The sequence below is a fragment of the Dipodomys ordii genome, unplaced genomic scaffold, assembly GCF_000151885.1.
Source record: "Dipodomys ordii isolate 6190 unplaced genomic scaffold, Dord_2.0 Scaffold12, whole genome shotgun sequence".
Classification (NCBI taxonomy): domain Eukaryota; kingdom Metazoa; phylum Chordata; class Mammalia; order Rodentia; family Heteromyidae; genus Dipodomys; species Dipodomys ordii.
In genome coordinates, this window is record NW_012267228.1 from 11,234,103 (window position 1) to 11,247,365 (window position 13,263).

The window sequence follows — 13,263 nt, forward strand, 5'->3', positions numbered from 1 at the left end:
AAGACGCTCAAGAAGGAGGCGCTGAAGGCCGGCAAGCGCGAGAAGGCGCTGGTGGCGCAGCTGGCCGCCGCGCAGCTCGAACTGCAGATGACCGCGCTGCGCTACCAGAAGAAGTTCACCGAGTACAGCGCGCGCCTCGACTCGCTCAGCCGCTGCGTGGCCGCGCCGTCGGGGGGCAAGGTAGGTTGTTGGTTAGCTCTGCCCCGCGGTGCACCGCCTCCCCCCCACACCCAGCTCCCACCCTGGGCTCCTGCCTCCCTTCTTCCTGGTGACCTCAGGGCCCCCCCCTCCCCACCCCGACCCCCCGTCCTGCGCCAGGGACGCCTGGAGCCTCCTTCCTGGGAGCCTCCCTTCCCTGCCTCCCTCTCCCTTCGCTTGTCCTGTGTATCCCCACAACGCAGGTTGCCCCACCGGAGCTCAAAACCAAGGTCCCTATCGGTTACACGCACTTGATCAAGGGGCAAAATAGAACCAGGGGTGGGGCGAGGCTGCGGGGACTAACAGGAACTCAGAACCGAGTGTTGGAGGAGAAGGGGGGGGGGGTGCAGCTCCAGAGTCAGATGCCTTCAGGGGCTGTGTCTTGGCAGATCCGCTGCGTGATCTCGGGGAGGTGGCTTACCCTTTCTTCAGATCTAAAAGCATGGTGGTCCTCAGGGATGGGACCCGCGGGCTGAACTCTTGTCCCCCTCTGAGATTCCTCAAAGAAGAAAGAAAGGGAGGCCCAGAGCGAGCCGCTGCCACAGGACGCCAGGCAGAGACCCCTGGCTGAAAAGCTGGACTCAGACGTGGGCTTTGGGGGCTCAGTGCATTGGCTGACCTTGAGCAAGCGATGTAACCCCTCTGAAGTTGCCAGCTATGGGCCCTAGGGGTGTCAGACAGGAAAACACAGCCAAACACCCTCCAAGGGATTAATTTGAGGACTTCAGTCAGAAGGGATGAAAGGATCCATGGCCCCAAAGAAGGGGAAAGTATTTATTGAGCGTGAATCTTCTGGAGTTAGAACTGTTCTCCAGCGTGGGTGTTGTTGTTATCGTTTATGCAAACAAGCTGGGGTTGATCTTGGAGCTTAATCGCCACAGGTTCAAGGGTGCCTCAGTTTCTCTAAATCTAAAAGACTGTTTCCTTCCGGGAGAGAAGGAATCCTGCCAGACTGAGAGTAAACGCTCAACCTGTGTAACCTGCAATTATTGTAAGGATCCCTTCCTGAGCCTGTCCCTTCCCTCTGAGGTCTTTGTAATTATGACAACTTCGACTTTGCTCCAGACCCTGTGCTCAGCTCTTCCCAGACATTTCTCTCTTCATCCAGCAAGGGAAGTCTGATGCTTCTCATGTTGCAGAGGAAGAAACTGACAGTTACCCAGGGGCAGTCTTGAGCTTGCTTGGGTCACTTCTTTTAGGTGTCAAAAGTGGGCTTTAACCCCACATATGTGACTGACTCATTATCCCAAGCCTTTAACCATGTTGCATTGCCTCTCAGTATAACCATAAACTGCCAGTTATTCTGTATTTGGTAAGAACCAACCACACTGTAGGAAGTATTTTGCTTGGGTTATCTGTTTACTCCTTGGAGATGAGAAAACTCACTCAGGCAGATTATATAACCTGTCCAAACTCAGTGACTCAGGGAAAAGAGCTGGATTCAGATTCTACCTCAGATTGTAGGTAGGTTCAGCTTTAATCCTGGATTGTATTGACATTTGGAGCTAAGTCCTTGTTGTGTGGATGCTATTCAGGGCATCTCTTTGTTGTGTATATTGGGGAGGGGGGAACGGATGTCTGTCCTGTGTACTGTAGTATATTAGCCTCTACCTACAAGATGCTGGCAGACCTCCCTTCCAAATTTTAACCATCAAAAGTGTTTCCCAATATTGTCCTCTGGGGGACAACATCACCCAAATTTGAGACTGGTTTCCCTAATTGCAAGAGCCACGTTTTCAACAGCTGGGTGCTTTTGCCTCCTTCCTGGGGAGCCTTTCCCCCCCCCACTGGTTTCCCTGCTCCAGATGGCCTGGCAGAGAGGGGAACGTATTTGCCCAAAGGGGCCCCAGGGGCCTGTGTCTGCTCTGCTTCTCCCTCCCCTCCCCCAGCCTCCCTCTCCATGCATGCACACCAGGCCTGCAAGTTTTCCAATCTTCTCCCTTCCTGGCCCCTGGCCTGTCTGTCAGCTGTAGCCTCAGCAGCTGGCCAGCTCTGGGAGAAGGGCAAATATTTACAGCTCCGTGGTTTGCCCAGGACCGCACAGGCGCACAAAGGACTGGTGTGAGCCTAGAGTCACCCAAACAGAGGGCAGAGCATGGTTTCCTATCAGGCGCCAGGTTTGGGATGCAGGAGTTCCCTACTTTCCCCTGTTTATGCTGTCATCTGGATTTCCTGCTTTGTTTTCCAAGTGACCCTTGTTTATAAATAAGCCATTCACTCCCTCAGAGTTTATACATCATTCATTGTTGAGCTAGTTTATTATTTCTTCTTGCCTTTCTGTTTTCTTTCTGGAATGTTTGGGTAAATGCTCTCTTAGAATCAAAAAATGTGATACTTGAGTCAAAACTTTGGTGGGTATTTTGAAGCGTATTTGGGTAATGAGGTAGAAAATAGAAAATCAAGGTCATTGAATTTAGAGACAAGCTAGATTTTGAATGTATAGGGAAATGTTGCTTGTGGAGTTGGAAACCTACTTGGAACTTTCATGAACCTCTGTGTCCATCGGGTGATAGCCAGGGATGGCCTGGCCAGAAAGCTGCCCTAGATAATTTCTGTGTCTTCACGCCCTGGTCTAGGTCTTCTGGAAGCTCGTTCTCCTTGTCCTGAATTAACTCAGTCTACCCTCCTCTTGCATTAGCCATAAAAACCCTCCCAGTGGAAGCTGTTTAAAACTTGTCTATTTCATTGGGCCAACTTTTCTGACCCTGCTAGGTCCTGTTTCCTCTTTTTCGAGATGCAGAAGGATTTATATTGCCTCTTGTGGACAACACTTACTTCATTTTGTTGTTGATGTTGTTTCTAAGTCTTGAGATTTGCTTCTCTATCACAAGCTGAAGTTGCTAAGAACCACTCAGTGGATTTTCAGTACCAGCTCAGCAGCTCAAACTTGCTCCAGGCCTGACCTGGCATTCTGGAAGTTGTCTTGGCTTTCTGTTTCTTGACACCTGTGGAGGGCTCAGGGTTTGACAGTGGTGTACCTGCACAGACATGGTTTGCTCTGTGTAAAATGTGAGCTACCCCAGTGCTTCTCAAACCTTAACAGGATCAGAAGCAGGGGAGAGCTTGTTAAAACCCCACATTCCTGAATCTCACCCCTGGAGATTCTTGTTCCAGTGAGGGCTGGTGTGGAAGCTGAAATTTTGCATTTCTAAAGAGTTTCTTTATGATCAATACCGGTCTGTTGAGAAGCTGCTAAGCTGAGTAGACATTCAGGCTCAAGGACAAACCTCTAGACCAAAATAAGCATTGGTCTTTTCTTACAATTTAATTGGTCATTGTTTTTCCAGGGTTGGGGATTGAACCAGAAGTCTCACATTTAGGCAAGTGTTGTCTACCACTGAGCTACAATCTCCAGTCTGATTTTTACTATTTGAAGGGGTACCAGTGTTGAAGATTAGACCCAGAACCTTTCATATGCTAGATGTACCACTGAGCTGCATCGCGAGCCCTCTGATCATTATCTAAATAATCCCTTCCTAAATATTGTAAGACTTTGATAATGTTTTTTTTTCAAATTCTTTATTGTGATTAAATGATTACATAATTTCCCAAATTTCACAGTATTGTGGGATAGTGATGCTTAGTTAAAGTCACAAACACATTCTAACTTTCATGGGGCAAATTGTCTATCGTGGTCTATAACATTTATGAGTTCTATGAGCTTTGACAATACAGTTATTTCTTCCACATCAGGTGATATGTACATTTCTTTTGTTTTGCGTAGCATCAGCTGTTTCTTTTTCCCACTTGTTCCCTCCCTCCCATCGCTGCCATTGAGTTTCTTAGTTCATTTTGATCAATATCCAGTGCAGCTGATGGGTCCTGCTGTTGTATGTTTTTCCCTGATTCCCTCTAGTTCTGTGTCCTCCTTCTGGTTTCCCTCCGGTGTACACATATATACTATATATGTGATCAGCAGCATGGGGTTATTTAATAGTGATTCGACCAGATGAGTGGAAGTCCTTTGTTTCTTAAGCCTTGTTAACTTTGTTGTATCACCTTACGTTTTGGATTTAACATCCACTTATCAGAGAGACTTGATAATGGTTTAAAACCTGTATCAGCCACAGTTAAAGGGCAGATAACCATGGGCTAGAGACTCAGTTCTAACCTAGCCACAACTGGGCTGCCTTACCAATGGCTTGTCATATATAAGTGATAACAGATTTGCTCCCAGCCTCAATTTCCCTCCCTAGTTTTATCCACCTCTGAGAGCAAAAGCATGCCAGAACAAAAATTTCCTTTGCTTTCTGGGAAAGGAGACATTGTAGGTAAAACTTTCTTTGGAATTGCAGAGAAACTTGAAAGCCCCATCCTTATATCTTTTGTCCTTTGATTTCCCCTCCCCCATATTTGTGTCCATTCTTAATTGCTAAATCCTATAGGTTGTCTTTCCTAAGTATGTCTTGAGTTTGTTCATGTTTTCTGGCTCATTCACATGATCACCTTGATCTGAACTGTATTTCTTCACCTCAGCATAGTTGACTGGTTGATACTTGGTTGTGTGGTGGTGGTGGCACTGGTAAAGAGGAAAGGTAGTTTTATATATCATAGGATGTCTAGCCACCTATCTTTGTATAGTGGGAAGTAGCACTCTTCCAGCCATGAAGATAAAAGACATCTCCAGATGTTGCAGGGGCAGACCTGATCTTGGTGTCAGCTATCATCTCTTGCCTGAACTACAGCTCTCTCCTTCACATGTGGAGCACCAGGAATAGTTTATTAGAAATGTAAAAGTGACCTCACTCCCCATCCTTAAGCCCTTTCTTGACTTCTAGTATGTCTTGAGTGGCCATCAGGTCCAGCATGCTGGCTTCTACCTGCCTGTGCTCTTCTACCCTTTATTCTATTTTCCTGAGGCTTCCTGCCTATACCTCCCTGCTTTCTTCCAGCCTCTGACTGGGCATTTGCACTTCCCCTTTCCTATACCTGGAAGAGCCCTTCCAAGCAATCTTCACTAGTTAACCTGCAAGTTTTCTGCCTCTTCGTCCTGCCTCCATCCTGTCAGCACTTAGAGGTTATTCTTTAGTAGATAACCTTTCTTTTAGTCTTCCTGTCTCAGCTCCAGGAACTCTTCCTCTAGGAAGCCAGGGTTCTCGGACTTTACTACATCAGGTATCCTCTATCTTTATGGCACTATCGCAGCTGTAAGTAAATAACTGGAGGAACCTGCCTTATTCACAGCTGTGGTCCTGCTCCTACAGCCATTGCTATGTGTCTTAAATGCACTCTCTCTGTCTCTGTCTCTCTGTCTCTCTCTCTCTCTCTCTGATGCCAATACTGAGACTTGAACTTGGGTCCTTGTGCTGTCCCTTGGCTTTTTTGCCCAAAACTGATGCCCTACCACTTGAGCCATTGTTTTCTGCTGGTAATTGGAAATACAGGTTTCATGGACTTTTCTGCCTAGGATGACTTTGAACTGTAAACCTCAGTTCTCAGCTTCCTGAGAAGCTAGGATTGTAGGTGTGAGCCACCAGCTCCTGGTTTAAACTCTTGATATGTGTTTGTTTGGTGGATGAACTCAAGATTCAAAGGGCTGTCTTGTCACCCATCAAAACTTGTCATGTTGCTAACCAAAAGCGGGCTTGTATTACAGAAGAATACAGTTTTTCTGTGACCCCACCCCAGTTCATAAAATTGTTTCCAGGTTTTTGGGTGGCTTCATTTTTCTTTCAATTGGATCCACCCAGATCAAGTTGTATAAAGCCCCACATCTCAGAAACCATTTTGCCTATTTCAGAACTGAAGATAAGTGAGTCTAATAGACAGCTGTATCAGAAGATATTCCAGATGTTGGGAGGCTTTGAAATGGATCTATCAGAATGTTTACCCTTGGATGGATTCTGTTTCTGACAGCCCTCAGCAAATAGCCATTCCACAGTTTAGCTAACCAAACAGCCTTGTTCAGCTAAAAGAGTTGCTGGCTGTCACTTGTATTCCATTCCAGCGATTTATAAAGCAAATTAGGAGTTGGCTTACAGATATGTTGCCCTACTGCACAGGGTGAAGCTTAACTGGAAGGTTCAAATTGGGAATTCTCTCAGTGGTTCTTTCTGCATTCAGAAATGATGCTAGCCTCTCTGTAAAACTATTTATGAGTATGAGTCTATTTATAAGGTAACCATGCATTAGACTGTAAACCAGGGAGCTTAAAAGGAAAGGTGGTAGTATCCATTGGGTTTACTGGGTGCTGTATGCTTAGGGTGGCTGCTGTGTGCATATACATAGCTTCCTGAGACATCTTCATTCAGTAGAACTCTTATCTTCTCCTTCCCTCCTTTCCTCCTTCCTTCCTTTCCTCTTCTCCTCCCATCCTCCTTCTCCTTTTCTTCCTTCTCTCTCCTGCTGTCTTTCTCTTTTTTGGGTGGGTGGGGGATCAGTTTATAATGTTATAAATCAACTTAAAACTAAAGGTTTAGATTTCTGAATGTTGAGCTAGGATTTGAACCCAGCATTCTCAATTCCAGGCTCATGGATTATAACCAAACTAAGCAAAGCATGTTGTTCTTGAGCCATGGCCCCTCTGAAGCCTGTTTTATTTGCTAAGTGCTACATGGACTGGAGGGGCGAATGAATTCTGTTTCATCCTCAGAAAGGCTTGGTAACACAGGTATTCTTACCCCTGGCCCTGGATACTCCATATTGCAGATAAACATACAGACTTTTAGGAGGTTAAATACCTCAGATGGTTAAATACCAGTGGTCTCCTGTGGCATATTTTAGTTTTCTACTGGGCTTTGAATCCTTGGTGATGCAGAGTGTTTGTCCTATGCCGTAATTCCTGTTTTCATAGGTTCAGGATAGAACACATGAGTATAAAACTAAATGGATTCTAGCTATGAAAGAGATTTAGAGCCTGGGGCCAGTTGCTCACATCTGTAATCCTAGTCACTCAGGAGGCTGAGATCTGAGGATCATGATTCAAAGCCAGATTGGCAGAAAAGTTGATGCAATTCTCCAGTTAACCAGCAAAAGGCTAGAAATGGAGCTATGGATCAAGTAGTAGAGTGCCAGCCTTGAGCATAAAAGCTTAGGAACAGCACACAGGCTCTGAGTTCAAACCCCAGTATATTCTCTCTCTCCCTCCTCCCCTCTCCCTTCCTCTCCTCTCCTCTCTCCTCTCTCCTCTCTCTCTCTCTCTCTCTCACACACACACACACACACACACACATACACGTGCACACCAAATTTAGACAAAACAAGTAAAATGTAAAAGAGATATGGTGTCCTGGATAGAAAAGTTTCTGTGTCTTTCGTTTGTCTCTGAGTCAGTTTAAGAGTGGTTGATGGGGCTGGGAAGGTAGCTCAGTGGTAGAGCACTTGCCTTGCATGCCTGAGGCCCTGGGTTCGATTCCTCAGCACCACATAAGCAAAAACGAAAAAAGCCGGAAGTGGCGCTGAGGCTCAAGTGGTAGAGCGCTAGCCTTGAGCTGAAGAGCTGAGGGACAGTGCCCAGGCCTAGAGTTCAGGCCCCATGACTGGACCCCCCCCCAAAAAAAAGAGTGGTTGATGGTAGGACCTGATGGTGTCCTGGATAGAAAAGTTTCTGTGTCTTTCATTTGTCTCTGAGTCAGTTAAGAGTGGTTGATGGTAAGACCTGTGTGAAAGACTCACAAGTGTGTCCTCATGGTCACCTTGCTCACAGTTTTATATTTTGAGTGCTAGGCACAACTGGATGCCAAGGTGAGCAACTTGAATCCGGGGAATCAGTTAGATCTGTTTCTTAGGCCTTCGAAAACACAGCACATTCATACAGTTCTTTGCTCACCCAAGCTTTTGAGCTGTGGGTTAGCCACCAACTCCCCTTGAGTAATGGTGTCTTAATAAGTCGGTTCCAATAAGACGGGGAAGTGGTATAACATAATGATTACTCTTGTAAAGAAAATAACTAACAGATGGATCTGAGCAGTCATCTTTCTCACCCATTCCATATGTATAATTATGGGGGATTCAAAGGACAGAGACACTATGTCACCTTTGCAAGAACAGGACCTACAGCAGCCCCACTCCCCCAGGAAGGGGAAGGGACATGTGCAAAGATGTGGCCTCTGCCTGGTTGTTTGCACTGGAAATACATTCACAGCTGTTTCCAGGAGCCCCATGCATTTGCTAAATGGGTACCAAGAGGGGGATGGAGGCCTACCAGGTCATGAGATAAAACTGGATGCAGGTACTCTGAACACAACCAGTGTGTGTAATAGAACTCAGTTGCTAGAATTGCTGATAGAGGGGTGGTATTCTCCTTCTCCCCCATTGTTAAAGCACTTCAGGCACATCTCCAATCCCACTCTCTTGGCTTTAGTGGCTTCATCTGTAAAATGTGGTAGTAAAATGGCTACTAATTGGGTTGTTATTGACATTAAACAAGGTGATGAATATTAAGGTGCAGTAAGAGTTATCCAGCACCTACTGAACTATCTGTAGGGTCTTAGCACTTTGGCAAATAACTTGTCAAGGAAACATTAGAAATTTGAAGGAATTGTTATAGAGAAGAAAGGAGATTTTTTACTCCAAGGTGCGTGGCTTTATGAGGAGCTTCATGTTGCCTCTGAATTTGTATTCTGTATTTATATTCTCTGAAGCATTTTTCAGTGGTGGAGAATGTGTGATAAAGAAAAACTTCAAATTGTTGGAAAGCCCAGGGGTCAAGTTGTGAAGGGGGAGTTCAAAGCTTGTGAGTGATGTGAGAGTTTAGTGTTCGTAGTGTATTTATATTCATCCCATCAACTTAACAAAACTTCGGAAAGGCCTGGCATTTCCATCTTATAGTTGAGTGGCCTTTGCTCTCAGTCCTGTGGTGAAGAAGATGCTTCACTTTGGTAGCTGGATGTTTACATTTCAGAAACTGTCATCCTAGCTGGGCATTGGTGACTACACATCTTTAATCTTAGCTATTCAATTTGTGGTTTGAAGCCAGTCGAGGCAGAAAAGTCCATGAGATCCTCATTTCCAATTAGCCAGCAAAAAAGCTGGAAGTAGATGTGTGGCTCAAGTGGTAGAGAGCCAAGTGACAGCATGAGGACATTAGTTCATATTCTACTGGCATACACACACACACACACACACACACACACACACACACACACGAAAACAAACACAACCTCTAATCCAAGCACTAAGGAGGCTGAGATAGGAAGACCCAGAGTTCAGAGACAGCCTGGCCTAGTGATGTTCTATATCAGTCAACAAAATTTAGCAGGGTGCCAGTGGCTTGCACCTGTGTAATCCTAGATACTCAGGAGGCTGAGATCTGAGGATTGTGATTCAAAGCCAGCCTGGGTAGAAAAGTCCATGAGACTCTTATCTCCAATGAACTTCTCAGAAAAAGCTGCGAGTGGTTCTGTGGCTGAAGTGGTAGAGCACTAACCTTGAGCACAAAGAGGCTCAGGGACAACAGTCAGGCCCTGAATTCAAGCCCCAGGACTGGCAAAAAAAAAAAAAAGTCAGAAACTTCAACTACCTTGTCTTTAGTCCATTTCAGATGTTATAACAAAAATAACATAATTCTGTGTACTTTTTGGATAATAGAAAGTTATTTCCACCATGGTGGAAGCTAAAAAGCTGGAGAGGGAGGTTCTGGCATGTCTGGTGCTCAGGGTAGATGCCCTCATTCTCTGGTGGCCATCTTGTTGCTATGTCTTCAAGTGGTAGAAGGGGTCTCCCTTGGGCCTCTTTCATGAGGACACTGATTCCCAATCAACTTTAGAGTTAGGATTTGAGCATATGAATTTTGTGGGCTCACAAACATTGATAGCACAGTACCTTGCAGCCCAGCAAATGGACATGCTAAAACCCTGCATCACTTTAATAAAGGTCCTTGGGAGGGTAGGGGTGAAATTTGAAGTCGTTTTGATGAATAGTGCTTGTGGATATTCACTAGAAAAGAAGATAAATCCATGAAACACAAAGTTGAAATCAAGCCACAGAAAATAAAAAATTAGTTAAAAATTTCTCAGGTGGCTGAGCGCTCTGTGGCGGCTCACATCTGTATTCCTTGCTGCTTGGGAGGCTGAGATCTAAGGATTGTGGTTAGAAGCCAGGCCAGACAAGAAAGTCCATGAGACGCTTATCTCCAATTAATCACCTAAAAACCAGACGTAGGGCTGTGCCTCAAAGTGGTAGAGTGCTAGCCTTGAGCCCTTACAAAAGCTCAGTAACAGTATCAAGGCCTTGAGTTCAAGACTTATGATCAGTAGCAACAACAACAAAAATTCTCAGGTTGGTGAGCCAGTGGCTTGTGTCTGTAATCGTAGCTACTTTAGGAGACAAGTTCTGAGGATCAAAGGGCAAAACCAGCCAGGGCAGGGAAGTCCATTAGACTCTTATCAAATTACCCACCAAAAAGCCAGAAGTAGAGCTATGGCTCAAGCAATAGAGCAGAGGCCTTGAGCACAAGTGACAGTTCCCAGGCCCTGAGTTCATGCTCTAGTACCACCCAAACAAACAAGCAACAAAAAAATCCCTCAAGTTGTTTAACTATAGCAGTAAGTGAGGGTTTTGTTCGTTGGTTTGTTTTGAATTTGCAAGTAGTAAAAACATTTTATTTCTTATATCTTATTTTCCAGAAATATCTTGTTTAGCTTATAGATATGCATATACAATTCTGCATATATTGTGGCTCTGGAAGAGCTCTTTCTTTTTTCCTTTGATTTGTTTCCCCAGGCCCTGAGTCTCTTTTCTTTCTCTCTACATCTGCTTTGGTGACAGATACATCCTGCCAATCCTTCCATTGACTGTCATGTCCAATTCCAGCTTATTTTCAAGCATCATTTCCATGACCATTGTCAGTGTTAGGCTCAAACAGTTTCCCCTTCTGTTCTTCCTCCAAGAATCCTTTCTTTAGAACTGGGATTTGAATTACAGGGAGGACTTAGTCCGCACTGCTTCATTAAAAATTACAAAGTTTGAACTACAAAGAAGACAAAAGTATCTGAGTGTGGGGAGTGAAGACATGCCCAGCTCTTTAGTACAGAATTGCTGGCAGCCCGCTCTGCCTCCTGGTCCCCACCCCTGCCCTCCAGACCCCTGATCTGCACATTTTTGCCTGGAGACAGCTAAATACACAGTGCTTTCATGTCACCAGTGTGCACACAGAGCTGTTTCCCAGCTGTGTGAGGCTCTAGGAGCTTTGTATAACTGAGCTGAGAGGGGTCTTGTCACCCCAGACACACAGCCTTCTTCTATAAGCCCACCATGGCAATGACTGGGAAACATGGAAGGTGTTTTGTGTGTGCGCGCGTGCGCGTGTGTGTGTGTGTGTATGTGTGTGTGCGTGTGTGTGTGTGTGTGTGTTTTATTGTTTTGGTTTTTTAAAAACAGGAGTTTTAGAAAGTCCTCAGTCTTCAGTGACAATGGCATGGATGGACTCAGAGCCGCCATACTAATTAGGCAATGAATGGCATGAGTCCAAGCTCCTGAGGTGGGATTGTTTGGAGTAGAAGGAACAGTGACAGAGTTAATACTGAATTGAAGATGGACTTGGTCCCTGGAAGACAGTATACATTCCTAGACACTCAAAAAACATTTAAAGCAGCCTCTGCAAAATGTCTTTTAAACAAAGCAGAGTCATGTGTCATTTAACCACAGGGACACTTCTGAGAAATGCATCTTTAGGTGATTTTGTCATAATGCCAACCCTATCAAGGGTGTTGCCACCATTTGGATGCCTGTGACAGATCTAGGCAATATCACCTTGTGGGACCAGGCGTCTAGAAATGTCCTTAGGCAACACAGGAGTGTATATATTCAATGTGTGACTTTTCACTATGGTATTTTCTTCCCTTCCTCACACTCTTGAACAGCTAGACCTTAAGTTGCAAGGTAGGCTGAGTATGTGTGCCTTACTGATCGGTGATAAGTAACTTAGCAAAGTCATTTTATTCCAGATTGCCCCTGTGTTCCGCCATGAGCCTCTACTTCTGCCTCTGGCTTGCTGACTTAGGTTCATGGTGCTGTTTAGGCCTTGCTAGTCACAGCTCCTTTTCCAAAGCCCGTCTGTATTCCTTTCTCAACTCTAAAGACCTAAGCCTCACCCATACAGCCAACATTGCCACCTTCCCACTTGAATAGAATTCTGGGGTGAGAGTTAGTGTGATAGTGATCTGTTAGCACTCCCTGCCAAGCTGTGAGCAAATAGTGATGCCAGAGGACCCCAGGATATGACAAGTCTTCCTCTTCTGTCCTGACTCCAGGCCTTTCACAACTGTTCCTCTATCTTCCAGATCCTGGCTGCTGGGTAGAAATAGTTGCCACCAGCCAAGGGCTGTAGGATAGGAAAGCTATCAAGAAGGTCTCATTTCTACTTGCTATTGTTTACTTGTGGCTGTTTTTCCTAATGTCCTTCCCAGCCCTAAGAACCACTCATCTGGTAGGATTTAGAGTGTCTGTGCTCCCTTGCTCATTCTTCTCTTCTGCCTCCATTGTCCATCCCTGCCCAGTTCCGAGCCAGTATCTGTGCCCCACCTCTTTTGTTTCTGGCTCCTCCTCCTTTCAGCCCCGAGTGTGTCACATGTCTGTCATCCTCCTAGGCTGCAACCCACTGGCTTATTATCACCTGTCCCCCTTGCTTGTGCCTTTGGCACCCCTTATCTTCCTTATCATGCCCCCTTCCACCTCGTATGGAATTTGCTCACCCAGAATTTACAACAAGCGTCTCCTAGAATTTAGAACTCTTTCTATAGCCTTGCAAAAAGAAAAAGAAAAAGAAGAATGTATACTAATCTTTATTTCATTCCGGACCCTAGCTCTTTTAAGCTTTAAGTTAAGGATTAGGCATTTCTTATTTCCTGACCATGCAAGAGTATGATTTATGAGATAGAATATCATGCTGGCATCAGTACTGACCTATGTCCCTCCCAACATTTGTACCTTAGATTGTGTTGCGCGTACTTATTATTGACTAATGTCAAGAGAAACTTATACTGTTGAGGTATGTGTCTCACCTATGGTCATAGTAATACTGAGACATGAATTAAAACTGTCACCTGAGCCGGGCGCTGGTGGCTCACGCCTGTAATCCTAGCTACTCAGGAGGCTGAGATCTGAGGATCGCGGTTCAAAGCCAGC

The 13,263-nt window shown here is 45.3% G+C and overlaps 1 protein-coding gene across 1 annotated transcript in view; it reads left to right on the top strand.

The window, feature by feature from the left end:
* The first annotated feature begins 10 nt into the window (after nucleotides 1-10).
* The window catches only part of Pdzrn3 (PDZ domain containing ring finger 3), a 218,738-nt gene continuing 205,485 nt past the window's right edge, over nucleotides 11-13,263 (top strand). Inside the window, exon 1 of the mRNA XM_013010315.1 lies at nucleotides 11-180. Within this exon, the coding sequence (XP_012865769.1) occupies nucleotides 88-180 (93 nt within the window). The 5' untranslated portion in view covers nucleotides 11-87. The remainder of the gene's footprint in view (nucleotides 181-13,263) is intronic.